Raw genomic sequence first — 25,397 nt, forward strand, 5'->3', positions numbered from 1 at the left:
GGAGACCATGGCAGTATCTTAACGAAATTCCATTGATTTGATCCTGGATTTAATCAGAGATTTCTCTGCCAAATGGCAGAAACGAAAGCAAGACCTGTTTGCCGTCAGGTGTCAGACCTCTGTGGGAAACAGGTTCTGGCCCAGCGTGATCGTCCTGGCTGGAAACGCATTCAACTGAGCCTGTTGGTCTAGATCACACACAAGGGTTTTGTGCGGGAGAATTTAAAACTCTAAGTATCATGCCAAATCCTGCATTTTAAGTTAATATCCAGTTATGTTTTCTCACTTGTTCATTTCTCGCTGTGCTTCTGTTTCTCCCTTCCTTCATGGATCCATCTGTCCATGCATCATCTACGCACTTACCCATCGACACCTTCGCCTTTTCTTCGTTAGTCCATCCACCCCTTTGTTTGGGTGGAGCACCTCAGTGCCGGGGGGGGGGGGGGTGGCACTGGGAACACTGTGATAAGGGAGATGTCATGGCGCCTGTCTTTCGGAGCTTACAAACACACACTTTATTGATTGCTACTTTCAAAAGACAGATGCATTGTCACAAATCACCAGAAATGTGTAATGTGCCTGCTCCAACACTGTTAGGCGGGTGTCTTCTATGTCAGACCAGTGCCGGGTACCCCAGGACTGCACCAGAAGACGTTCCTGCCTCGGGCAACCGGGAGAGACCCCAGCAGGCAGCTCTGCACCCTCCTCGGGGGCTTAACGTCTGAGGAACATACACTCTCAAAAGCTAACCAAGCCAAACCAGGCACACGCTTAATGATCCCATTCAGCTCTAAGTTACAATAATCTGTGAAGTAGCCATACAAAGCCCTGAAAACAGCCACGGTTGAGTCAGGTGCCGCGACTGCGCTGTGTTAGACGCCCGAGCTCCCTAGCAGCCTGAGCGATGTAGGAAACCACATCCCATGTTTCCTGTGTCAGCTCAAAGCCAGCAGCAGGGAGGCACAGTGGGCCCAGTTACTGAAAACTCCTCAGGCGCGGTTTCCACAAGGGGGCCCTGAGTCATGGACAACGGAGTCTCCTCTCCAAACGGCCAGGATGAAAGGCAGCAACACTGACGGTTTCTGTTCCATTGTCTGCCGTTCCTTCCCCTGGACGGGACGCTGAGGACACGGCTGACCACTAGTCATTAGAGATGTGAGGGGGGATCTCAGAGAAGCTGCACAGTGAGGGACCCGGGCCGGACCATCCCGTTTTATGTGTCCGGCCTCTTCCTGAAACTCCCAGGGGTCACAGGACCCCGATACCGCTTGTCCTTCCACCAGGGCAGTGCTACAAGCCGTCAGAGCCCCAGCTGCTGCAAGGAGAGGAGTAGCTGGGAGAAGGATAGGGTGACTCAGATAAGCTCCTCGCCTCTCACTTCCCACAGCAGCTCACACCCTCACCCCTTGGAGCCCTAGAAAATAGAGCCTGCTGTTGTATTGGATTGCTTCGACACGTGCACTGCGAACTAAAATTCGTCTTCATATCCAGTCGTTAACTCCCTTTTCTTCTCCATTAACTCCTCGTGCCTGCCTTTTTGGAAGAAATCGTTTGCCTTAGACCCATAAATGACCAAAGAAAGAGACAAAAAGGAGGAGCATCCTCCACTGTGCCGAGTGCGAGTCGGTTCCCACACGCGGTGACGACTGCCCATGTCCTGCAGCACCTGGGGTTCTCTGTCCATGGAGGTCGCTGCAGCGGCAGATATGTGAACTGTAAATAATTCTGCTTTAAAAAGGATCGATTTGTCATTTTTAAGCCACAGGAATTCTTTTCATCATTAAAGCTCCTAAGTGCTGTCTGTATTCATTTGCTCTTCCAAGCAAATATTTCCAGCTCACTTTATAAGTACCTTCATTTTGGAATGATTCTGTGAAAGACTGATGCGCTGGCTTTTCCCCATCTCCGTCCATAAAAACCATTGCATCTTCCCGCTCTCCCTGGCCTGTCGGTGTACGGAAATCATTCATTCTAGGGCGGTGGGGACAGTTTTATTTTTAAAAGCCTTATGGCACCGGCTAGTGTGAGGCCAAGGTCTTCTATGGAGTTTTCAAAAGTAAGCCCGTTTTTTTCCTTCCTAGTCGGTTCTGATTTGATATTCAGAAATAAAAAAAAAATCTTGATTCAAAAATATCAGCCCAGTGACAACAGCTGTTATTGGAAATATTCGTCTCAGTACTCCAACCCTTTCCAACCAGTCGCTCGAGGTGGGACCTGGTTGGGGGGGTGGGAGGGGATGCCCACGCTTATGAGAGCTCTTCCTCCTCCTGCTCTGTCCCCGGTGCGGACTGTGAGCAGTGCCTGTTGCCTTGGCACCGAATGTCTTCTACGTGCACTGTCCCTCTGCTTGGGCACTAGTACTCCGCAGGCGTACACCTCCTCGGGCACCTCCTCGGGCACCTCCTCGGGCACCTCCTCGCACCCAGTTGTTTCCTGACTGGCTCTCTGCTTTCATCCCATCCCCACTAACCTTTACACACACACACACACACCATCCCCGCCCCGACCCCATCCCCACTAACCTTTACACACACACACACACACACACACACACACACACACACCATCCCCGCCCCGACCCCATCCCCACTAACCTTTACACACACACACACACACACCATCCCCGCCCCGACCCCATCCCCACTAACCTTTACACACACACACACACACACACACACACACACCATCCCCGCCCCGACCCCATCCCCACTAACCTTTACACACACACACACACACACACACACACACCATCCCCGCCCCGACCCCATCCCCACTAACCTTTACACACACACAAACACACACACACACACACACCATCCCCGACCCCATCCCCACTAACCTTTACACACACACACACACACACACACACCATCCCCGCCCCGACCCCATCCCCACTAACCTTTACACACACACACACACACACACACACACCATCCCCGCCCCGACCCCATCCCCACTAACCTTTACACACACACACACACCATCCCGCCCCGACCCCAGGAGCCAGACCACACCTGCTGGAAGCAAGTCGGCTTCTGATGTATCCGGCTTTTCCTTCATTAACATATTCCTCCTCCCCTGGACTAAGAATGAAACCCAACCTCTCTGACGTAGCCCAGGGGCCCCCATGGTAGCCTCCCGGGTCACCCGAGACACCGCAGCCGCTTGCGCCACACTCGCCCCCTCTCCGTTCTCTAACAGCTCAGTCTCAGTGTTGCTTGAAGACTGAGCACATGCTGCTCCCATTAATGGGATGTTCTTCCAGGCCCCTCCTTACCCGGCTAAAGGGCGGTGCCGTCTGCTGGTACCAGCCTGTCGTGGCTACTTTCGTCTGCACAGACACACGCACCCAACCGAGAAACGCCCGGATGTAAGTTCTGGAGCTCCGCTGCCACCCTCCTTACTCACACACCGCAGCCCGAGAGTCCGCGCACAGCAGGCGGTCAGGACGTGTGACTCGTTTACTGGGGAGGCGAGAGGGGTGTTTGAATTTGAGAAACGGCTCAGACCACCCCAGTGGACTTCATTGCCCCCCTGGACGGCAGCAGGGGCTCAGGAGGGCCTCGCGGGCAGCTCTGACCTGGGTGCTCTGGGCACTCCCTCTATCCGTGTTCTTCGTGTGCCTGGCTTGCGGTAACACACTGGAAGGTGTATCTTTAACTGCAGAAATCTGGCTTTGGGCCGGTTTTTCACCTAGAAAATGAGGTGAAGGACAGTCACATTAGATGCAAATCTGTTCCTGGCCTTGTATTTAGTTGAGACCTGAATTTGTTCTCCTGCCCCAGGTCTTCCGGGAGGGAACGCAGACTGCGGGTGAGGCCCCCAGGTTGATGGTAATCTGAGAGAGAAACGGCTTTCCTCCTGGACAGCGGTGGGCTCTGCCAGATAAAGGCAATGCCAGAGCTGATTAGGTGCTCACAGAAAATAAAAGGCTTGTTTTGGGCTTTTTCACATATAGAGGCAAAGCCTCAGAAAGCTCAGAGTGCCAACATGTTAAATACAGGAGGCACCTTCCAGTGAAGTGCTTTTCCAAACTAAACTTGAGAAGAAACATAAGGTGAGGCTAAGGCTTCCCGGGGGAGACCCTGCAAGCTCCCGTGTCAACGTGCATGTAGCCCTTGGTGTGGGAGCGTGCCAGGCAGCGGCCCGGCCACCGCACAGTGTAAAGCACTTCCCGGGCGCTGCCTTCCTGGTATTTTCCAAATTGGGAACCACGTTTGGGTGGCATTTAAAAGGGCTGCAGAAGTGCAGTTTGGTTGAGAGGCAGTTTTTCAAACTTGTTCCATTTTTTGTTAAATTGGACCTACATGACACCTTCATTGGGGAGGTGAGACGGGTGTTTGAACTTGAAAAATGGCTCAGACCATCTCCAGTGGACTTCATTGCACCTCTGTTTATGGCCAATCCCTGTCTTCAGCTAAATTGGGGGGGGGTCCGTTCCTCCATGCCAAAGGTCTGTTACACCGACAGCCATCGCAGGGTCTTGGAACCCCGTGGGCGACACACCAGCTCTGCGCGTGTTGTGTGCGCACCTGTGGACGCTCGCGCACCCTCTGCAGAGGAAGGTCCGGGTTATGATACTCCTCAGTGGGGCAGCGTTGCAGGTGATGGTTTTCTCCAGGTCAGGAGGGGGAGCAGAGGTGAAATTTGGGTTCCAGAGACCACAGAGTGACCCCACGAAGGGGGAAGGGTGCCGTGTGCCTCGGGTGAACCTGCGGAGCGCTCGCTCGGGCCCCCCTGAGCAGTGTGGACCCGAAGGAAACTGAGCTTCGAGCCCCGGAGGCCTCCCTGTGAAACAGTGTAGTGTCAGGGGACAGACCCCACAATCTGACATTTGCTACTGATTCAAGGGACCGAGAGAGAGAGAGAGAGAGAGAGAGAGAGAGAGAGAGAAGGCATTTGAAGGGAGGAATGCAACTCTCAGGGTACACTGAGAGGCCCTTTATTGAATTATTTGCTTTTATATTTAAAAAATCTCTCCTTCCCCCGCTCCCAGAGGTGAACAAAAACCAAGTATCGCCCAAATGTAGAAAATAGAGTAACAGTCCCCACTGGTTCTTCTTACCAAGGTTAGTCTCAGAATGAGAAGAGCTCTACATCTTGTCTGATAAGAAGCCGCGCTGTGCGCCCTAATACAAAGGAGGCAGCACAGGGAAGGAGGAAGAGGGGTGCACACCCCGTGGCTGTGCTGCCCGTGCTGGTGCGGCAAGGCCACCGTGGAAAGATGGCAGCCAGGAGAAACACAGGTCCCAGGTGCAAAGGGGAAGGAGATCCTCTCTGTCGTTCATGTTTTCTGACTCTGGAGTCTTTTAACTGCCGTCCGAACCTGGTTCCTGATTTGGGAAACACCAGGAAGGCGGCGCCCTGAGAAGGTGCCTTAACCTGTGCCGCGGCCTGGCATGCTCCCACACCAAGGGCGGCTTGTCTCCGGGGGAGGCAAGAGGCAGGCTTTGACCTTCGGGGGCAGAAATGAGATCTCTGGCCCTGAGAGTTCACTGCAGGGATGGGGGCGGCTGGAAGTTGGCTGAACTGGTTCTGTTCCAAGTCTTCGGAATGCTGACCCGCGCAGGTCTGAGCCGAGCGCTTTATCCGCAGAAGAGAACGATGCTCATGTGGGTTGGTGATGGTGTTTGTCACCCCCAAACACTGCCTTCCCCAGAGCCGCTGTCCTTGACTCTAAGTGAATCAAACCCCACCTACAGGGTTACCGGTGCCTCTTTGCTAGTTTAGAATATGGTCCTCAGATCTCTCCCACGGACACACCAAGTAACATTTTAAATGGTCTGTCTTGCCTTCATTAAACGCACATCCAATTTTCTTCAACTTTGAGTCTTTGCCAGAGCCTGATTTCAGAGTGGAATCTGTAATTGTCAAGGGCAAATGAAGCTTTTGTCCTCCTTGGACTTTCTTCAGATGCTTTTTGTAAATTAAGGACTGGAAGGAGAGGGGCAGAGAGACCTGCGATTTAAATGAAAGGGACCTGGGAAATGTCCATTGATATGGGAATGAAACTTGGAGGCTACCTAGGGAGGAAGCAAGAGTGAGCTGCTGGTAGAATTCCTTGTAAGACCAAGGGAAGATTTTGACTCTGCATAGAACTTTAGAAACCCAGACTGCTCTCAGTCAAAGATCTTATAAAGTAGTTGGGAAGTGTAAGCTATACAAGATCTTTAAGAGAAGACAGACAGCCCTTCCTGTCCTCTGTCCCTTGAGAGGGCTCTTCGGCAGGTAAGTGTAGGGACATAGCACCTGTCATGTGAGAGGCAGGTTCCAGGGTTTTATTTTGAATGGGGGAAACTAAACACCTGGGTTTACCAGTCTTTTACTGGAGAAAATAAGAACTGAAATTATTTCAATTACCCCCCAGTATTTTTCCTCCCCCTACTTTTTGCTCTCCGTTCAAAGAACATTTCATAAAATGGGAAGGGTCATTTGCTGGGCAGGTTTTAAGGAACACCTGCTTATTCTGTTGAAATTTAAATGAAGTTCTTTACCTTTGAATACTATTTGGACTTTGGACAGGGTGCAAATCAAAGAAGGCTGACCCCTGAGGTCAACCCATATATAAAGTTTGATGTCAGTTTTCAGCCAACAGTAGTGTGAGGAGATCACCTAAGAATTATGGAAGTTCTTCATATAATAGTTATTTATCCACTTCTAAGTTCAAGTGCACACATAATGATTCTAAAAGTTCTGATTCTCACCCTAGCTGATTTGGCTCAGTGGATAGAGCTTGGGCCTGTGAACTGAAGGGTCCCGGGTTCAATTCCGGTCAAGGGCACATTTCTGGGTTGTGGGCTTGGTCCTCAGTGGGTGGGTGGGTGGGGCATGCAGGAGGCAACTGATCAACAACTCTTTCTCATCATTGATGTTTCTATCTCTCTCCTCCTTTCCTCTCTGAAATCAATAAAAATATATTTTTTTAAATAATAATGAACAACATAAATAGAACCAGAGTCATAGAAGCATCAAACAGACTGTCCAACCTATGAGAGAAGGCGGGAGATGAGGGGGTAAGAGATCAACCAGAGGACTTGTACGCATGCATATGAGCATAACCAATGGACACAGATGGGGGGGGAGGGGGGAGGGCATGTGCCGGGGGGTGGGGGCAGCTGGGGAGAGGTCAATGGGGGAAAAAGGAGACCTATGTAATACTTTAAAAAATAAAGAAATTAATTTTTTTTTAAAAAAGAACACAATGAAGGAAAAAATTAAATAAAATAAAAGCTCTGATCCCCTTTCCTTGGAGTCCAGAGTTTTGATGGCAAACGGTTAAATAGGAGTCAGGTATTTATTATCGAAAGAATAATGAAAGACGTGGATTCCAAAGAAACATTTTACCGCTGATTATATTGCGTATGGATATCATAGCTTTACATTTAAACCACTCATGGTATTTTGTGCCACATTTTGTCAAAAAAAGTGGGGATGTTAAAACGTCATAAATGAGCCCAGTGTCTTCGCCAAGAACGTACGATGAAAACTGGATTCGTGCTGAACCAGTTTGGCTCAGTGGATAGAGCGTCGGCCTGCGGACTGAAGGGTTCTGGGTTCGATTCCGGTCAAGGGCATGTACCTTGGTTGCGGGCATATCCCCAGTGGGGGGCATCCAGGAGGCAGCTGATCGATCTCTCTCATCGATGTTTCTAACTCTCTGCCCCTCTCCCTTCTTCTCTGTAAAAAAATCAATAAAAATATATATATTTAAAAAAATAGATTTAAAAAAAAGAAAACTGGATTCATTTTCTGCCACAGCCCAGAGAGCAGTGTGGTTTGTGCTCATGTCTTTGCACCTGGCCCACCCCTCTCTCTGTCTGCCAATCGCTTGGGGATTTGTCTGCATTCAGCATTAGCTGGAGGAAGGTGGAAGCCCACATATTGTTGATACATTTGTGTGTGTGTGCACAGAAGTGCTGAACAAAGACGAGCTGATAGGAAACACCCACTCAGAACCAGTAATAACCCTCTCGTCTTGCCCCTCTCACTCGCTTCCTTTCAGCAACCACTGGAGAGAAAAGACAGCCAGAACAGCTCACAGCACAGCGTCGCCAGCCACCGCAGCCTGCACACGGCCTCCCCCAGCCACAGCACACAGGTGCTCCCCGAGTTCCCACCTGCAGAGGCCCCCGCTGCAGAGCAGACCGACAGCTCTGGGCAGAAAAAGCCAGATCCTTTTAAAATCTGGGCCCAGTCCAGGAGCATGTATGAAAGCCGACGTGAGTAGACCCCGGCTGCTGTCTTCGGGCAGCCCCACCTCCAGGGCCCCAGCTTGCTCTCGGGGCTTATTAGCAATAGGCTTTCCCTGTGTAGACGGCATAGAGGTAAGCCGAGGGGAGGGGTGAGAGCGTGTCAGCAGTGATCGAATCTGCCGGCTATTCCTGGGCTCCCTCAGGCCGTCAGCTTGGGGAGGGTAGATGCGGATGGCCATCAGATCCAGGGCCCGGTGGGCACGGGGTTATTGCTCCTTTCCGTTAAAGGAGGTGGCAGGTAAGGGCTGCCGTCCCGTTAGCTCTTCCCCGCGTGGAGATGGCACACGCTCTTGAGAAACAGCTCTGATGTACAGGAGAGCATGAAGTGACTGGCTTAGATTGCGGGAGTAATGAGAAAAAATTAAATTATTCCTTAGTGGTCTCTTAGTTTTTAAAAATGCTGGTAATTTTTTTAAACCAACATTAGCAGTCTTTCTAAACAGTCCCCATAAAAAGAAAAAACAACAACATTGAGTGGTCTGTGCATTAATTACTGATACTGTAGTTAAACGTGTTCCCCCTGGCTTTGCCTTTTCAATAACTAGGAGCTAGCGAGGGCACACACCGTGACTCTGTGGCTCCTCTAAACAAAACATCGCCTTCGTGTTTAATTTCTTACCTTCATGATGAAGTGACTTCCAAAGAGTATTCACCATACATAGTGTTCATGTATCTTATCATTATTACCAATGGAAGTTCCTAAAACGCTTCAGTCTGAGCACATACAGTGGGCTCTGCTTTGGCTGCGGCTGTTGCTGGCCGTTTCTCATGAGTATGATTGGTCAGGATGAAGCCGCTGTGGGGGCCGTGTACTGATCAGTTTCTGCCATTCCCTAGGAGGTTGTTGTTTTTTCTTGTCTTTTGAAGAAAAACAGTGTGTAGCCTCAGATGTGATTTGCTGCCCCCTCCCCGCAAGATATTAAACTGAGCAAAGTACTCCAGGACCATTGAAGGCAGCGATCGTATCTTACCTGTGCCCTTAATCTATGCCTTCCTTTGTGGAGAAACATGTTTTCCTTATATTTCATTTTACTGAGAAGGGCAATGTGGAGATTAACACCGTCTCTGATTCAGTTCCTTCACGTGGTCTAAGTACTGTGCAAACTACCATATCTTGATATGGCATCTGTCACAACAGCAGGGTCAGGTGAATCGATCTGCAGTGCAGACGTGTTCATGAATCCCTTCGAAGGGCTTACAAGTTTAATTAAAAACAAAGGCACGCATGGAAGTCCTTTAAAAGCCATGTTGCCTGTTTGGTATTTTTTTTTTTCTAGATAACATATCTATTATGCACGTGTTTTTAAAAATGACACTGGTACAGTCTTACTCGTTAACATTCGGGACCAGCTGTACCCACTGGTGTTGACTATAAAAGGAAGTTTCAAACTTCCCGCTGGCGTTTCGCCCGCTCACAAATAGTTTGGAAAGAAAGCCTGTCAGAGCTGCCCCGTTAACCAGAGCAACCCATGCTTTTGGGGAGACACACTTGCACAGCTGGAAGTGGTGAACGAGCTGTGTTATCAGAGTCCGTTTCAGGAGCTTGGGTGTCGTTCTAGACACTTCTTGTTTGTGTGTGTGTTCAGACCTCGGCAGATCTGATGCTTTGTGCCTCTGCATGGAAGGCTGTTCTGTTGAGCTGCCCAGAATTCATCTGAACAGGTCTTAGCACAGAATGAATCCCACCAGGAACCTGGTCCTCTTAAATAAATGCTGTCGTGTGGCAGTTACAAAAGTATACTTAATTTTTTTCAAAAGGAAATAAGGGTTTAGGCAGATTTAAAGTTTATGACATGGTTAGGACAAGGCCATACAAGAATGTGTACAGTGGGGTTCAATTAAATATGAAGAGTCTAATATGGTCATGGGAGCTCTATGAAATGCTCAGCGGTACAGTTGTGAATTCTAGCTTTTTGACAAGAAAAGCACCATGAAAAAAAAAAAATAAAGCAGAATCAAACTGCAATCTTTTCAAATCCAGAGCAGCCATGACCTTTACTGTGAAAGCTCAACTGCACGCTCCTTATCAATCAAAACGAAATTAAAATGAACTGAGAGAAAGCACATACATTAAGCTTTGCAAATTGTGAAATTAATATTCCAGCTATGTCACCTTCGCCTGCGTCGGGATTGAGCAAGGGTGAAAGAGAGAGAGAAATCAATTCCACGAATTTTGGAGAATGTCAGAGTAAGGATTCGCTGAAAACTTTTATTTCTCCATTCTATTCATTCTGTTTGATGTTCCCATTGGTCGGGGGGCTGGGGGAGGGGACGGGACACAGAGAGGGGAATGCCAGGAGCCAGTGTTTCGGAATTCTTGTTAACCAGGCATAGACCAAAGACCAGATGAAAGAGAGAGTGATGGCATGGGTTTGCTAAGTCCGGAAATGTGTGTCTGCAGGAATGGAGGCACCAGGAGGTTTCTTTGCAAACCTGGTGATTCCATCCGTCTAATTAGCAAAGGAAGTCTTTTGAGCACTTTATTGTGTTGTCACTTACGCTCCCAAAGATTGACTGCTGAGATGGTCTCCTATGCAAGGGCTTAAAGGTGAAGAAAGCTGGACAAGATTCTCCTAGCTCTTTTTGATGTAGCCTCACTCAAAAGAAAGACAAAGGGATATAAACATCAGAAAGATGGCTCTACCCTGCCGTCTCCTAAAAATGTAATTGTGATGGAATCTGCCTGAAATAAAGAAGAGAACTAACCATTTGGGAGGAGTAGTTGAGACACCTCAGTGCCGCTGGCGGCAGAGGACACAGGGAGGAAGTCTGTGATCCCGTGTCACCGATGTTTACGAACTGTGTGCATTTGGTCGGCGGGAGAGGAGTGTGATTATTAAGGAGCCAAAAGACTTCCTTCGCAGCATCCCTTCGTGTGGTGTACTGTGCTTGTGTCTGTTTTCCTGGCTCATCATTGCAGTCCTCAACATTCTTGGTGTCGTTGGGCAGCTTGTTTTTAAATAAATTTGCCATTTTCCCATTGATTCTAAGGGAGAAACAAATGCTTTTTTCCTGTGGACTAACCTGTATGATAGGCCTAAGTCTGTTGCCACAGCCACCCACACCGTGCTAGCTTACACCTAAATGAGCTCTATAAGGCAGAACTTGCTACGTTTGGTGTCATCGTAGGACGGGCATGTGCTCCTGTGAAATGATGCTGAGAAATGGTTTGGCTGGAGGTCTCTGCAGAGGCTGTTCACAGGGAGGCTCAGCAGACTCCGCTCAGGCTCTGCCAGGAACCCGGTGTGCCGGGACGCACCCAGGGTCCATTTTGGTAATAATCCTGCTTGAGTGAACCAACAACAGAGGCCCAAGTTGATTTAATTTGTTGTTTCCATGCGTCTATTACACTAAATACCCTGTAGCCAGACACTCAAACGGAAAGAAAATAGTGTTACCTTAGCATGCTTAAGGAAATGTAATTCTCAAATCTCGTCTATGAGAGTCCTACGCTGTAGCTCCACTCCATGTCCCTGGCTCTGGGAGCTTAGCTCGCGAGTATAATAAGAAAGCGCTGGGTGAAAAGCACTGCTCAAAGCCACGGCAGTAAGACAGCTCAAGCAGAAATATCAGTCAGACCTCCCTGCCTTGCTCTCCCTGTTCATCTAGCTGCTGCTTTCTTGGCACATTCATTCGCTGTACATTTTAAGCCTGTGGGTGAGTCACTAAAAAGGGCCCTTTCTCCAACTTGAAGTGCAAACACTGCCTCCTTCTCCCTGGCCCTTTGTACAGAATTGGAGAAGAGAATTAAATGCTTGGGTCTGCACACCGCTGCAGCCCCAAATGCAAGTACTTAAACCAGAAAGTCTGCAGAACAATATTTGAAAATCTCGTTTAAGATTCACTGCCACTAAACTACATTTTTTTCTCTTTAAATAGAAGCTATGTCATTTATAGACTATATAAAGCACTATCTATTAAATAAAAATTAAGTAGAAATAACCCTTTTTTATTGCCATAGTTAGGTAACAGTGGTATATAGAACAATTTCATGTACAGTAAGCACGTTTCCATGGAAATTACTTTTCTTTTTAAAAATGAGATTTTTTATTTTAAAACACTGAAATATTGAATTTTAAAAGTAAAATATCAAGTTATTGGATAATAAATTAATACTTTTAATGATGAAATATTATAGGCAAATTCTGGAGTAAAGCAGTCACTCTAACAATGAAACATGGTTCATTGATACAGAACAATTTTGTTGTTACTATTAATCTTAAAGATATGGAAGGCTGGAGACTTTTGGGTAAAGTACTGAAATCTTAGTAAACTTTGCAAATTTGGAAATATTAGGATGTTTAAGACTAACTTATTTTTGGCAAAAATGATCTAAGAAGTTAAATTATTGGCATCGCTGGCCTTGATTACTTTACAGAAAGAAGTGTTTTTTAGTTTGGTTGGTATTTTTAATGGAACATTCTTCACCCCAAGCTCCTTCTTCTTTTAGTTGATGGAGCATCAGGTGACTTACCTTCTGAGTCGCTGTGACTTAGCATCTCTCTTCCAGGCACCGTGGGCGGCTGTGGTGATTGCAATTCGTGCCCCTGCTGATCCCTGGCTTAGTCAGGGATAATGGCTCGGGCTCGGTTAGGAATTATCAAACAGTGATTAGTCCTTTGAAAAAACTTAGTGCTCAGTGAGGACTGCCACTGTCCGCCTCGCCCGCGTCCTGTTGTTTGTTGCCTTGTCTGTGTTGGAAGACTGTCTGCTCAAGCACTCAGTGTCGGGCCTGTAGCTGTAACCTTAGGGGTGTGCTGCCTTGTATCAGAGAAATAACCTCTCTCTTCCTTACCCCTCTAGTTCCAGATTACCAAGAACAGGACATCTTCCTCTGGAGGAAAGAGACTGGATTTGGATTTAGGATTCTGGGTGGAAATGAACCAGGGGAACCTGTGAGTCTTTTATGTCCCTCCTCGCCCCCCCCACCCCCCCTCTCCCCCCACCACACACACAGTGCTGGCAGCAGTAACAAATCCCCAAGTCTCGAGTCCAGCCAGGTGCCACACTGACCGCCTGGTCCAGGCAGAGGGGCTGTTCCTTGGGTCTTGTGGAGCTTTTGTCTCGAGGGAAAAGGGACTGGTTAGAGAACAGCAAGAGTTCACCCACCAGGCGCTGGCAGAGCCAAGCATGGACACAATTGCAGTGGAGACAGACTGGCTGTTTCATTATGAGTGCACCACCCAGGAGAACCGGAAGCTGATGCTCAGAGCCTGGACTCCCCGGTGGTGTAGGACACAGACTACATAGGGCAAAACCACAAGGCCCCGTGTTGGAGGCTCGGAGTTGTGCTAGGGGCTGACCGTTGGAGCTGAGGTGAGGGCGAGGAATTATTTTTTCAGATCTCGAGGACAGTGTCCCCTGTCTGTCTCGCGGGGAAGCAGCCAGGGGGTCGTTCCACCTTAGGGCTTGGGAGCTGAAACCTGGCCCAGAGCAGGATGTCACCTTTATCCTGCCGGAGGCCCAGGCCCATGACCATTCGTCAGGCCCGGCTCCTGTCTTCCGCTGCCTCAGGGGTTGCTGCTTATTGGGGGGTGTGGCGGGGGAAGGCTAGGTCTCCAAGGGTTAGAAAGAGAGACATGATTTCCAGCCTAGGATTATAGCTGAATTTAATCACAGTCATAAGGATCCTTGGTTTCACTATGAAAGTTTGTGTTCATGTTTGTGAAAAGTGGGAGCTGCTATCAAAGAATATGAAGCCAAAAAGCAAAAGGAATCGGGATCCAGTAAGAAAACAATGTGATGCTCTGGCCAGTTCTGCCTTCTGAGGAGCACCAGGCAGGTTGAGAGATTAGAAAAGGTTGGGCCCAACTGTCTTTACAAAAGGAGAGAAAGAACCCCACACAAGCATTAGGAGACATTTCACCTCTCGGGGCCTCATCCTGAGAGTAAACTTAGTATTACATCACAGAATCCTTCTGAAGGGGAAAAAGAGAACTAAAGACGTGTATTGGTAATTCCCTCATCAGAATGAAATAACTGTTACTGGTTGAGTGCTCACTCTGTGCCAGATGCTGTGCCACAGGCTTTAACATGCACTCTCCCATTTATCCTTCAAGTCCATGAGTGTTTCCCCATTTTTGAAATCATCAAACAAAGACCCAAAAGGTTAACTGACTTGCCCACAATCACAGAATTAGTAATGGAAGGACTGGAAAGGGTCTGATTCCAGGGTCCATATTCTTAACCACTCACCTGGCAGAGCTCTCTGTAAACTATGCATGTCACGCAAAGGTAGCGGTAGCTTTGGCACCTCAGGAGAAGGCAGGGAGAGCACAACTAAAGCTGAATGGACGGTAAACATAAGGCACTAAATAAAGGCTGCTTGGATGCGGGTGCTGAGAGGACAGAAATGCAGATGACAGACCACACTTGCTTGATTCACTCCTTCATTTAACAGTCTATTGTGCACTCGCCATTGCGAGGCACAGAGCTGTGTTTTGAAGAAAAGCAGTACCACTATTACAATTAGCGGAGTTTTCTGAAAGGCTGGTTCGTAAGTGGATAGAAAAGGAGAAAGGGTTTTGCAAAGGAAAGGAATGAAGTGTTTTATTTCTGCCAAGGAGAAAAAGAACCATCACCACAGAGAAGTGTCTGGGAACCAAACAAGAGAAAGTTCTTTCTCCGCCATGTGAGAGCTGCTGTAGCACCTAGCCCCGCGCCTGGCATCCGTGGGCACTAGGAAGTGTTTGTGGCGCGGATACAGACAGGGATGAATTAAAATGTTCCCGGAGACGTGAAGTCTTTGAGTATAATAGCAAATGAAAAGGTCGCTGTTTTATCTGTCATCCGATTGCTCCACAGATTTATATCGGTCACATCGTACCACTGGGTGCTGCTGATACGGACGGCCGCCTGAGGTCTGGGGATGAATTAATCTGTGTGGATGGGACACCAGTCATTGGAAAGTCACACCAGCTTGTGGTCCAGCTTATGCAACAAGCTGCCAAGCAAGGCCACGTCAACCTCACAGTGCGGCGGAAAGTGGTATTTTCAGGTATGTTCCTCATTCATGCCTTCAGGCAGGGCATGGTCGCTCTGTGCACAGACAAGGACCCCTTCCTGTGCCTGCCTGCCTCCTCAAGCATCTACTTTACCAAATGTTTGCTAATGTGACTAAGCTCAGAATTTCCAGGTGGTTTGCTTCCCTCAAACCCTGCAGAACTGTCATTCAAAAGTACTTCAGTGTGCCATGTGTATCTGTTCAGCAAAGACTTCTAGAAGGAGGTCAACTGAAAATATGTTACCTCCCCCATCACCTTGCCAACTAGAACTTTATCATCCGCTTGATTTGATGATAACTCTCAACAAAAGAGGTCATGATGACAGTCAGGAGAATCGGACTTTCAAATTAAGAGAGCAAAAATTAGGTTGTGCTCTATTGTTGATAGTCTTGTGTTAAAGCGAGATTATTTTTCTCTCTACAAGGAAGGGGAAGCGTTGCCCAGTTCTAAGTCATATTTGATTCTTCCCCCTACAAGCTTCAAAATACTACCTATCTGTGACCGTCTCGGACAGTCCCTCCTCCCTCCACCTGCCTCCAGATTTTAGCTTCCCTCCTTGCCATCCTTGTGAATCAGGGTTTCCGTCTGTGTCAGACCCGCCGCTCAGTGACAGCTCACCGTGTGTCTGCCCTCGCCCTTCTCTCCCCAGGTCCCTGGGAGCACACTCGGTGGTTCACCTTTGTCTGCAGTCCCCCTCCCCGTGTTTACGACAGAACCCAGAGGCAGTGGAAGCACATTCAGGGCTGTATCAGTGGAATTACTGAGGAAGTGTGATGTCACATAGTACGGGTTCTCCATCGTTTTAGTATTAGTGAAACCAATACTGAGAGAAAATCAACTGGCACCTTGTTTTTAACAAAGTGGTGTAACTCATTTAAACCGTATATCATTAATTACAGAAGGCGTCAGATTCCAGTGTGGGAGAGCCCTGCCTACTGCAGCTCTGGAAACCACTGGTAATCAGTTAGGTTCCGAGGCTGCCAGGGCAGGCCAGTCCGTCTTTCTTCACGTAGTGTTCCCTGCAGCCAACAGCAGTCAGAGTGGCTTTGAGATGTGGCGAGCACTTTTTTACGTCACCAAATAAAAGTAGTAGAGCAATGTGATTTTTATTCCAGAATTATTTTTAATTCCTTAAGTATTTGGGGTTTTTAGCTCTGGGTCAAAGATATATTAAATCTATTAAAAGACAATTTAACCAGCCCCAAAAGGACAAATGTCATATGAGTCTACTTTCATGAGGCACTAGGCAGACAGGTTTACAGTCCAGAAGTAGACTGGTGGTTGCCAGGGGCTGCGGAGCGGGAAATGGTTCAATGGCCTTTAATGGTAGAGTTTCCGTTTGGGAAGGTGATTGGGTTCTGGAGATGAAGGTGGTGATGGTTGACAACAGTGTGACTGTGCCTAATGGCACTAAACTGTACACTTAAAAATAGTTAAAAATTTTATGGTCTCTGTATTTTACTACAATAAGATGGAAATCTATGAGAGGAGGAGCTTTCCGGAATACATACAGTCTTACCCAAAAGCTGAACACACATTTTGTTTTTGGCACGAAACATGTGTTGGTTTCACCAACTATTGTGGCTCTTTAGGAGTGCTTTACCCTGTCACCTGGCCTAGCCATCAAACTGGAGCTGCATAGACCGGGAATTCTGAGGGTATTGGGCTGTGATGTGCTGAGTACATCAGTGAGCCCGGCGCCCTGGGGAATCCCCCAGGTGTATAGTGTTTCTGCCGGATGGGAAGTTCACAGCAGGTCCTGCAGAGCTGAGTAGAACTGAGACTTGAGGGTAATGGCACTCTGAATGTGCGGCCAAGGTCAGGACTCGGGCGAGGACGGGCATCGTGGTGTGGGCCAACCTGCACTGGCTCTGCGTGACCTGTGGTTTGTGCGGGGATCTCTCCGAGTGCGAACGCGGGTGCGGGTGCAGGTGCTGAAGTGGCCGGTGCTGGAAATGAGACGCGATTCGGGGCTGGTGCTTTCCCCAGGGATCCGTGCCAGTGGAGACGGGAAAGTCAATACTTTTCTCCAGAAGCTGCTTGAAACCCTCGAGCCTGGGTTCTGTGCGGCCAGGCTCATTTCCCGGGTTCGCGCACGCGTGGAGCTGGGGGCGGGGGGTGAAGGGTGGCGGGCGCTGGGGGCCAGATCGGGGCCTGAGAGCGCACCTCCTGCACAGCCCCCAAGGCCGAGCCGGAGGTGCCCTCGCCGGCCTCGTCGCACCACAGCAGCACGCAGCCCGCCTCGCTGACGGAGGAGAAGCGCACCCCGCAGGGCAGCCAGAACTCGCTCAACACCGTGAGCTCGGGCAGCGGCAGCACCAGCGGCATCGGCAGCGGCGGGGGCGGCGGCAGCGGCGTGGGCAGCGCCCTGCAGCCCTACGACGTGGAGATCCGGCGCGGGGACAGCGAGGGCTTCGGCTTCGTCATCGTGTCGTCCGTGAGCCGGCCCGAGGCGGGCACGACCTTCGGTGAGTGGCAGTGCCCTTTCCAGGGTTTCCGAGGCGCCAGGCAGGCGGTCAATATCTCATTATCAGAAACGCCTCCCTGGACTTTGCTGCAGGTGATTAAAGTCTTAATTGGGATGCAGTTTGGTAGCGTTTCCCTCCGGAAGGTTGGGGGTTTTTAACCGTTCAGCTTCCATTCTGAATGCGTGTTCACACACGCACCCCTAAGCATGCTGACATCTGCACGCAATGCGCAGAGCAACCCCTTGATGTCGAGAAATGCTCGCCGGGGAAATAGTAGCAGCTGAAGGTCTAGGTCTCTAGGAGGTTTTTAAGAAGCATATGGCTGTAAAAATGCTCAGGAAGTAGAGGTGTAAGAAGTAAAAATATTACATGAAATGCCCTTTCCACCTGATCTGTGTCCTTTCTCTACTCTGTCCCCATCTGAAATGTTTCCATTTTAAGTAAATTTTGCTTTTGCCTGATTAACAATCTAATTAAAACCTGAGAGTCATGTGTCTTCCTTGCCCTTGAATTCTAGCAGGAGTGAGTTTCCCACCTAGCCCAGGTGTGGGGTTTCAGCAGAGTATTTTCACCCTCAGGTTACCTCTCAGCAGACAAATAGGAAGCCAGCGGATTCCAGGAACTAGTAATCTATGAGTCTGTTTCCGATTGAATGGATTATAAGTATGTGCTCCAAGAATGATCCCCCTTCTTCATTGGATAAAGTAATTTGTTATTCCCCACGTACATTTGCCGGTGAATATAGAATGTGATGGGAGGCAGGAGAGCTGTGCAGGCTTTGAAATGTACCTCAGCTCTATCCCCAAACGCCTCACCTACAAGGAGTCTGAGGACCTTGCTGGCTAAGATCAGCGAGGTGGTCCATCCCTTTACCTTCCTGCGTCTGAGGAACCCCCTTGCCTCCATGTAGTCTCTGCCCTTTCCGTCCTGCGAAAGCCGGTCTCCCTAAGGTTTGGCCACAAGGAGACAGTCAGCAGGTCTGTGCATGTGTGGCTGCAGTAACAAGCACCCATTACTAACAGTGCTTTGTGAGCTACTTTAATAATCCGTGTCATGGATGGGTGACATGGCATCAAGGCAAGGTGTTTTTTGTTTTTAAAATTAGTTTTGGAGACTTTTCTGCTTAATTTAAAAATAAGAAGAAAGGCAGGGGAGTGAGAACTCCCAAGTTATTTTCTTCAGGTCCATCTCTCGACTGTCCCCATGCACCCTCTGGTATTCTCAGGATTTCAGAATTCTGTTTCACTTTCTAGAAAGAAGTAGCAGATATGTCCGGTGGGAGGCTATGTGTTAATGAATATAGACTGTCTTTACTCACAATTGGTCTTTGATTGTTTTCCTCTGGTTCTTGCAATGAATGTATTAAACTGTCCCTAATACTTTGCATGACACTTCTGTTCCGAGCTATGCAGAGCTTTCCTCACACCTGCTGTTTGATACCTCTCCCATGCGAGTTGTCCTTGGAGATGGGCAAAACTTAACCAAGACCTTGAATTAAGTGTGGAAGCTTTCCACCACATCTGCCTGTGGTATCCAAAACAACTGTTTAACTTCCTTTTAAAAAATTCTTTCGCCATAATGTTACATCCAATAAAACAAACTCAGGCAAATATTCTGAAATTCAAAGGACTTACAGCTCCTTTTTCCACACATTTTATCCTCAAGGTTCCAATGATGCTGGGAGAGCCTACTCAGTTTCGGTGTCTCCCATGCTCGTTTTGTCACCCTTTCCAAAAGGTGGCTCAACTGCTTACCTGTCTTCAGAGTCCCCAGAAAGACAAATTCCCAAGAAACATTGAAACTAAATATACGATTAGCTGAAAACTCTGTGTCAGGCTTCGAAGCCCGTTTCCCACCTCTCTCTAGAAGTTAGCAATACTCTTGGTTGAGACATGGAATCCCTCAAAGTGCACAAAAAACCTTCCTCTTCAAATGCACTCTTTCTGGTTTTTCATGTTGCAAACAAGTAGTAGCTGACGAGGAGAGAGGAAATGACTGAAGAAACAGGGTGAGGAATGGTTTGAACCTAGCTTTGTGTGGGTCACCGTCCTCAGCCTGAGTAGGTACTAGGTTAGTGATGGCGAACCTATGACACGCGTGTCAGAGGTGACACACGAACTCATTTTTTTGGTTGATTTTTCTTTGTTAAATGGCATTTAAATATATAAAATAAATATCCAAAATATGTCTTTGTTTTACTATGGTTGCAAATATCAAAAAATTTCTATATGTGACATGTCACCAGAGTTAAGTTAGGGTTTTTCAAAATGCTGACACGCCGAGCTCAAAAGGTTCGCCATCACTGCACTAGGTCTTCATAGTCCCTTGTGGGGGGTTTTGTGAGGATGGAGGAGGATTTCAGAGCTCATGAGCCATTGGGCCCTACCCTGAAAACACGAGATAGGATGGTTGAGCAAAGGTCATGAAAGCAAAAATAGATGTCAAGGTTGGGGGCTGTCTTGGCTCATCTCTTGCTTTTCTAAAGCTTTCGCCATTCTGGAGAGAAGGCAGAAGTTGAAGTGTTTGTCCAGTAGGCATTCTCAGATTGAATCTTTGGTGCTAGCAGATCTCATGCCTCACCAGACTCCCAGTGATCATTCTTCTAAATAGAGAAAGAACAAAACATTGGCAGAAGCTTAAAGAACAGCTGGCAAAGTGGTGTGGTGTGCACACAGAATGTGTAGAAGCACCCTTCCCAGCCCTGGGGTCACATGTGAAGTTCCACAGTCAGTCCATGGCAAGTTATTTGGGGGGCTCTTGAGAATCTCTGAAGTTGTGAAATACCCCAAGTTTTATAATTGATGTAAGGAGGGGAGCGGGGATTCCCCCTCATTTTGAATCAGGAAACGACTGCAGGTCAGGGCAGTGGCTTCTCCCACGGATGTCCTGAATGTTGCCAATGTTTTGACCATCGGCGCAGAGCTCTCCTTTAATAACATTTGCTTAATGCTTTAATGAATTAACACTTAACCTTCTCTTTCCCTTTTCAACCCTTTTTCTCCTCCCTGTACTATATTCCCACGTAACTTTAAAAAAATTAAAACTCACTATCAAAGCAGGCAATGCATGTGTGGCTATGCCTCACAAAATAGGTCGGATTATTGAGGGGAGCCCTGCTGACCGATGTGGCAAGCTGAAAGTAGGAGACCGGATCTTGGCAGTAAATGGATGTTCCATCACCAACAAGTCCCATTCAGACATTGTCAACCTAATCAAGGAAGCGGGAAACACAGTTACCCTCCGCATCATTCCCGGGGATGGTAAAGTATACTATTGTGTCTCTCTCTTTCTTTCTCTATCTCTGTCTCTCACCTCTGTGTCATTGGTGTTCATGTAATTGAATAGTGTTGATTTAGAGGCAGCCTTATCCATCCCTAACTGAACAGAGCCATCAAACAAATGTGAGCCATTGTTACTAAACTTTTACCTCCCCTTCTTTACTTAATCCTCTAGCCCAGCGGTTCTCAACCTGTGGGTCGCGACCCCTTTGGGGGTTGAACGACCCTTTCACAGGGGTCGCCTAAGACCATCCTGCATATCAGATATTTACATTACGATTCATAACAGTAGCAACATTACAGTTATGAAGTAGCAACGAAAATAATTTTATGGTCGGGTCACAACATGAGGAACTGTATTTAAAGGGCCAGAAGGTTGAGAACCACTACTCTAGCCCTTAATACCTACTTTGCTGCAGATATAAAAACATTTCAGAAAACCCTCAAGTTTTCCCAATTTATTTTGGTTTTGGTGCCCGTGTCTTTAAAACAATAGAATCATTTGAATACAGGTGGTAAAGGTCTCCTGATGTTCTATCTGGACATCACTGAGGATTTTTTTTAAACAATCACTAAATATATGTGTAATGTGGTGACATCAGAGTCTATATAATGCCAGTGCAGAGCCAGGGGTGTCTTTTCAGAATAAGCGAATGTGTGAAATGTTTTATTTCACTGGAAGAGTCTTAGGGTTTGTGCATCCTTGATTTATTGCTAATTTTTACCTGTGAATGAAGATATAATTAAATCTCTGTAATTTTTGTTTAATTGTTGGTTATATGTATATTAAGCTAGGCCCATCCTTGTTTAGTTGGTTGATTATATTCAAATCTTTGGTTCTTTTATGGCAGTGGTGATCCCCACCCCTTGCACCCCCCAACCCACCCCCACTCCGGGACATGTGGCACTGTCTGGAGTGAGTGCTAATGGCATATAATGGGTAAACCCAGGGATGCTTCTGAACATCTTACAGTGCACACCGCCCCCCACAATGAAAAGCTATCCAGCTAAAATAACAATACTCATTGTTATTCATATTTAATAAAAATGAAGCTGATTCCTCACTAAATACAGATTCATCTGAGAATTAAGTCCTATATATTGAATTCATTCTAAGCAGATTTGGCTCTTGGGAGAAAACTGATACCTGTCCCAAAATGTTCCAATCCTTTTTTTTTCGCTCTTTTGCTATGCATGTGATAAAATAAAATATACAGGGTATCCCCAAAATGTATGCAAACTTAACAGCTGATCGCTCAATTGATGTTTCTTTCTTTTCAGATTTAACCCATTGGAATTAATGTGTATATTCAAAGTGTATATACATTTTTGGGGATGCCATGTATATTCTAAAAGTCAGCGAGTACTTCTCAAGACGAAATGTGGTTTTATGGAGCTAGTGTCATAAAAATTCTATGCCACAGATGTGTAAAAGAAAATAATTAAAGTAGATTTTTATCTGAAGGTAATTCACCAAATGAATATTTGTATATATGAATTGTTAGAACGTGAGCTTTATAGTTTAAAATTCAATTAGTATAGACTGTGCCTTTCAGAAAAAGTGAGTCCAAAATTGAACAGTAACACTAAACATTGTTGGTTCCAAGACAAAGAACTTTCTCTGCACCAAAAATACCTCACCTGAGATGTGGAGGGAAATCAGCTCCTTGAATGGTGGTGCTTCAGCCTGCCTCCTCGGCACAGGTAGGGGAGGAGCAGCCGGTCTGGAGTCAGCCCCCAGTCACCAGGCTGGGAAGCTGTTACAGTGTAGGGGAGTGACCACATGTGGTAAGACAGAGGTTCCTAATGGAAGGATGAGGGAAGCCAGAGAAGTGAAGGAAGAAATGGTTGAGAGAGCCCAATGGAGTATATAAATTCCGACACAAGGACAAATTTCAAAAACTATCCAAAAGAACTGGGCATAGGAGTTGACTTGCTGGATCTATGTTAGTCAGTTGTAATGTAGAAATGAGGATGTCAAAAAAGGAAGGAAAGCACTCCTTGAAGGAAGGGCTTAGCGAAAGAGTTTAAAATCAGGAAAGACAGAAATAGGCAGAAATACCTTATACTGTGCACATACTAGGTGTTGACCTAATTTTTTTAAAGTGCAATGAAAAATATCTTTGGAAAACCTGAACCAAAAAAATATAATGCAAGGTGAATTATCAATAACAGTTGTCAATAAAAAAAAAATTTTCTAAACTTGAATACTTCAGAAGCATAAAATTCAGACAGACTGTCTTGGTTAGAAGAAAGCAAGCATTGAAGTTGATACAATATAGTGAAGGGCTAATGCCCTGTGGAGGCTGTGATTTCATTGAAGACACTATAGGAATTCGTTGCCATGGTGATAAAACTCTCCATCAGTTACTCTGTAAGTTTTGGAGGCCAGGAGAAGGCAGTGGAATCCAGCAGAGGGTGGATTTGTGATACTCATCTTTTAACTGGGGCAAAAAAAAAATCACTTTCTTGAAGATTACAGTTGAGGCAGGGGAGTTAGATTTCTGGGGAGATGCTGAAGCAATCCAGGAGGGTTTTGCAAACACCTAGAAGGCAGAGAGTGAAATTCATGGTGGTTCCCTCTCTGTGAAAGTGTGTTGGCCATGGCAGGTGGTGAGGGAAGGTGGTGCCTCTCTGTGTTAGGGACCGCTCGTCTCCTTCAGATCCTTCACTCTAATGCTTAATTCTTCAGGGAGCCCAAAGACAGTTCACTTCACAATCCTCGTGAGGAGACGGAAGTTCTTAATCAGCGTGGTTTCTTAAGCTCTGAGAAATCCCTCTTGTCCAGAGAACTGTTCTCAGAAACCCTAGGAGGCACTTGAGGAGGATGCATTCTTGGTTGGACAGTGCTTGGAACCCATTCTGAATCCACTCCTTTATCATACTTACATTGCCTAATTCTTTTTTCTTGTCATCATTCACCTTTATTTTTTTCTCCAACTTCACTAGTTTTCCTCACTCTGTTTCTTCTTCTCTCAATTCTCCTTCACCCCCTTCCTGCTCTTCCTTCTCTCCTCTCCTCTCCTCTCCTCCCCTCCCCTCCCCTCCCCTCCCCTCCCCTCCTCTTCTCTCTCTGCCAGCCCACTCCAATTAAAGTTCTGTGACACTGTTGTTAGAAGGCCTGCCTTCACGGATGATGTTGGGCAGACCTAGATCAAAGGAGTTCTCACCATCTCTGCTTTTACTTCCTCTGGGGCCAGGGCAGGGCAGAACATTTTCTCCTATGAGATAAAGGTAAGAGACAGGAAATACATACTGACATCACAGAAAGGCCCAGAGAATAGCTGAACATACTGAATCTGAACTTGCAATCTGACAAGTCAACCACACCTGCTTCCTACCACTTGTGTCGTATAGGATTACCCTGTGAAGTCTGGATACCCTGACTGCGCCAGGCTAACATGGACCCATCAAACTGAATCCAGTTCAAGATAATCCGAATATTTATGAGCTTAAAAATATATGATCATAAATTTCCTCACTCTGCTGCTTCTCCCAATTCTCCCTCCCCCTCCTCCTCTCCTCCTCCTCCTCCTCCTCCTCCTCCTCCTCCTCCTCCTCCTCCTTCTTCTTCTTTCTCTCTCTCTCTCTCTCTCTCTCTCTCTCTCTCTCTCTCTCTCTCTCTCTCTCTCTCTCTCTCTCTCTCTGTTTCTGTCTGTCTCTCTGTCTCTCTTTCTGCCAGCCTTCTCCACAGTAATGATCACCTTGTCTCAGAGTATTTGTTTCATAGGAGGCAGGGCTTGGACACAGGTATTGCTGTCTCCTTGGAAAAGACACAGACTAGTGTAAGTTTATCTTAATAGAAGGCTCTAAGGATATGATGCTAACATAGACTCAGGCAAAAGGAACGGCTTCCAATCATACACATTTTTAAAATCTCCCAAAGCTTTTCAATTATTGCTGAGACTCACGTTTTCAAAGGCCTTCTTCTGCTATTTGTGCATTACAGTGCTTAAGAAAGGAGGGAGTGCATCCTTTGTTGGTTTGTGCGGCTTTGTAATGTGGATTCCGGCAGGGCGGCTGAGGAAGTGCAGGGGAGCAGGTTAGAATTGGAATCTGGTGGCGGAGCTCTGCTGAAGCCCCAGAGAGACAGCCTGTCGGGAGTCAGGGCCTGGCTGAGCACAGCGGCCTGACAGCACCGCAGGGCTCCCATGTGCGTTCTTGGTGCACGGCTGCCATGGGAAGAATGGCGATAGCCATTTCCATTGCTCTGAGCGAGCTGCAGTGGGTGTAAACACTGTTTAATGAAGGCTGTGGGTTACTTTCTGGAATGTATCATAAAAACAGCCAGTCTGGCTGTCTGCCTTGGAGTTTTAAAAGCCAAATACATTGCTGCCCCTTCATAGTACTGCTGCTGGAACCTGCTCTTATATCAGAGCCCTGGGTTTAATGGTT

The 25,397-nt window shown here is 47.3% G+C and overlaps 1 protein-coding gene across 1 annotated transcript in view; it reads left to right on the forward strand.

The window, feature by feature from the left end:
• MAGI1 (membrane associated guanylate kinase, WW and PDZ domain containing 1) overlaps positions 1 to 25,397 on the forward strand; it is a 106,180-nt gene that overhangs the window by 67,411 nt on the left and 13,372 nt on the right. Inside the window, exons 12-16 of the mRNA XM_081106094.1 lie at positions 8,003 to 8,219; positions 13,056 to 13,147; positions 15,057 to 15,249; positions 17,434 to 17,724; positions 20,784 to 20,984. Of these exons, the coding sequence (XP_080962220.1) occupies positions 8,003 to 8,219; positions 13,056 to 13,147; positions 15,057 to 15,249; positions 17,434 to 17,724; positions 20,784 to 20,984 (994 nt within the window). The remainder of the gene's footprint in view (positions 1 to 8,002; positions 8,220 to 13,055; positions 13,148 to 15,056; positions 15,250 to 17,433; positions 17,725 to 20,783; positions 20,985 to 25,397) is intronic.

The sequence above is a fragment of the Myotis nattereri genome, assembly GCF_964212035.1.
Source record: "Myotis nattereri genome assembly, chromosome: 14".
Taxonomy (NCBI): Eukaryota; Metazoa; Chordata; class Mammalia; order Chiroptera; family Vespertilionidae; genus Myotis; species Myotis nattereri.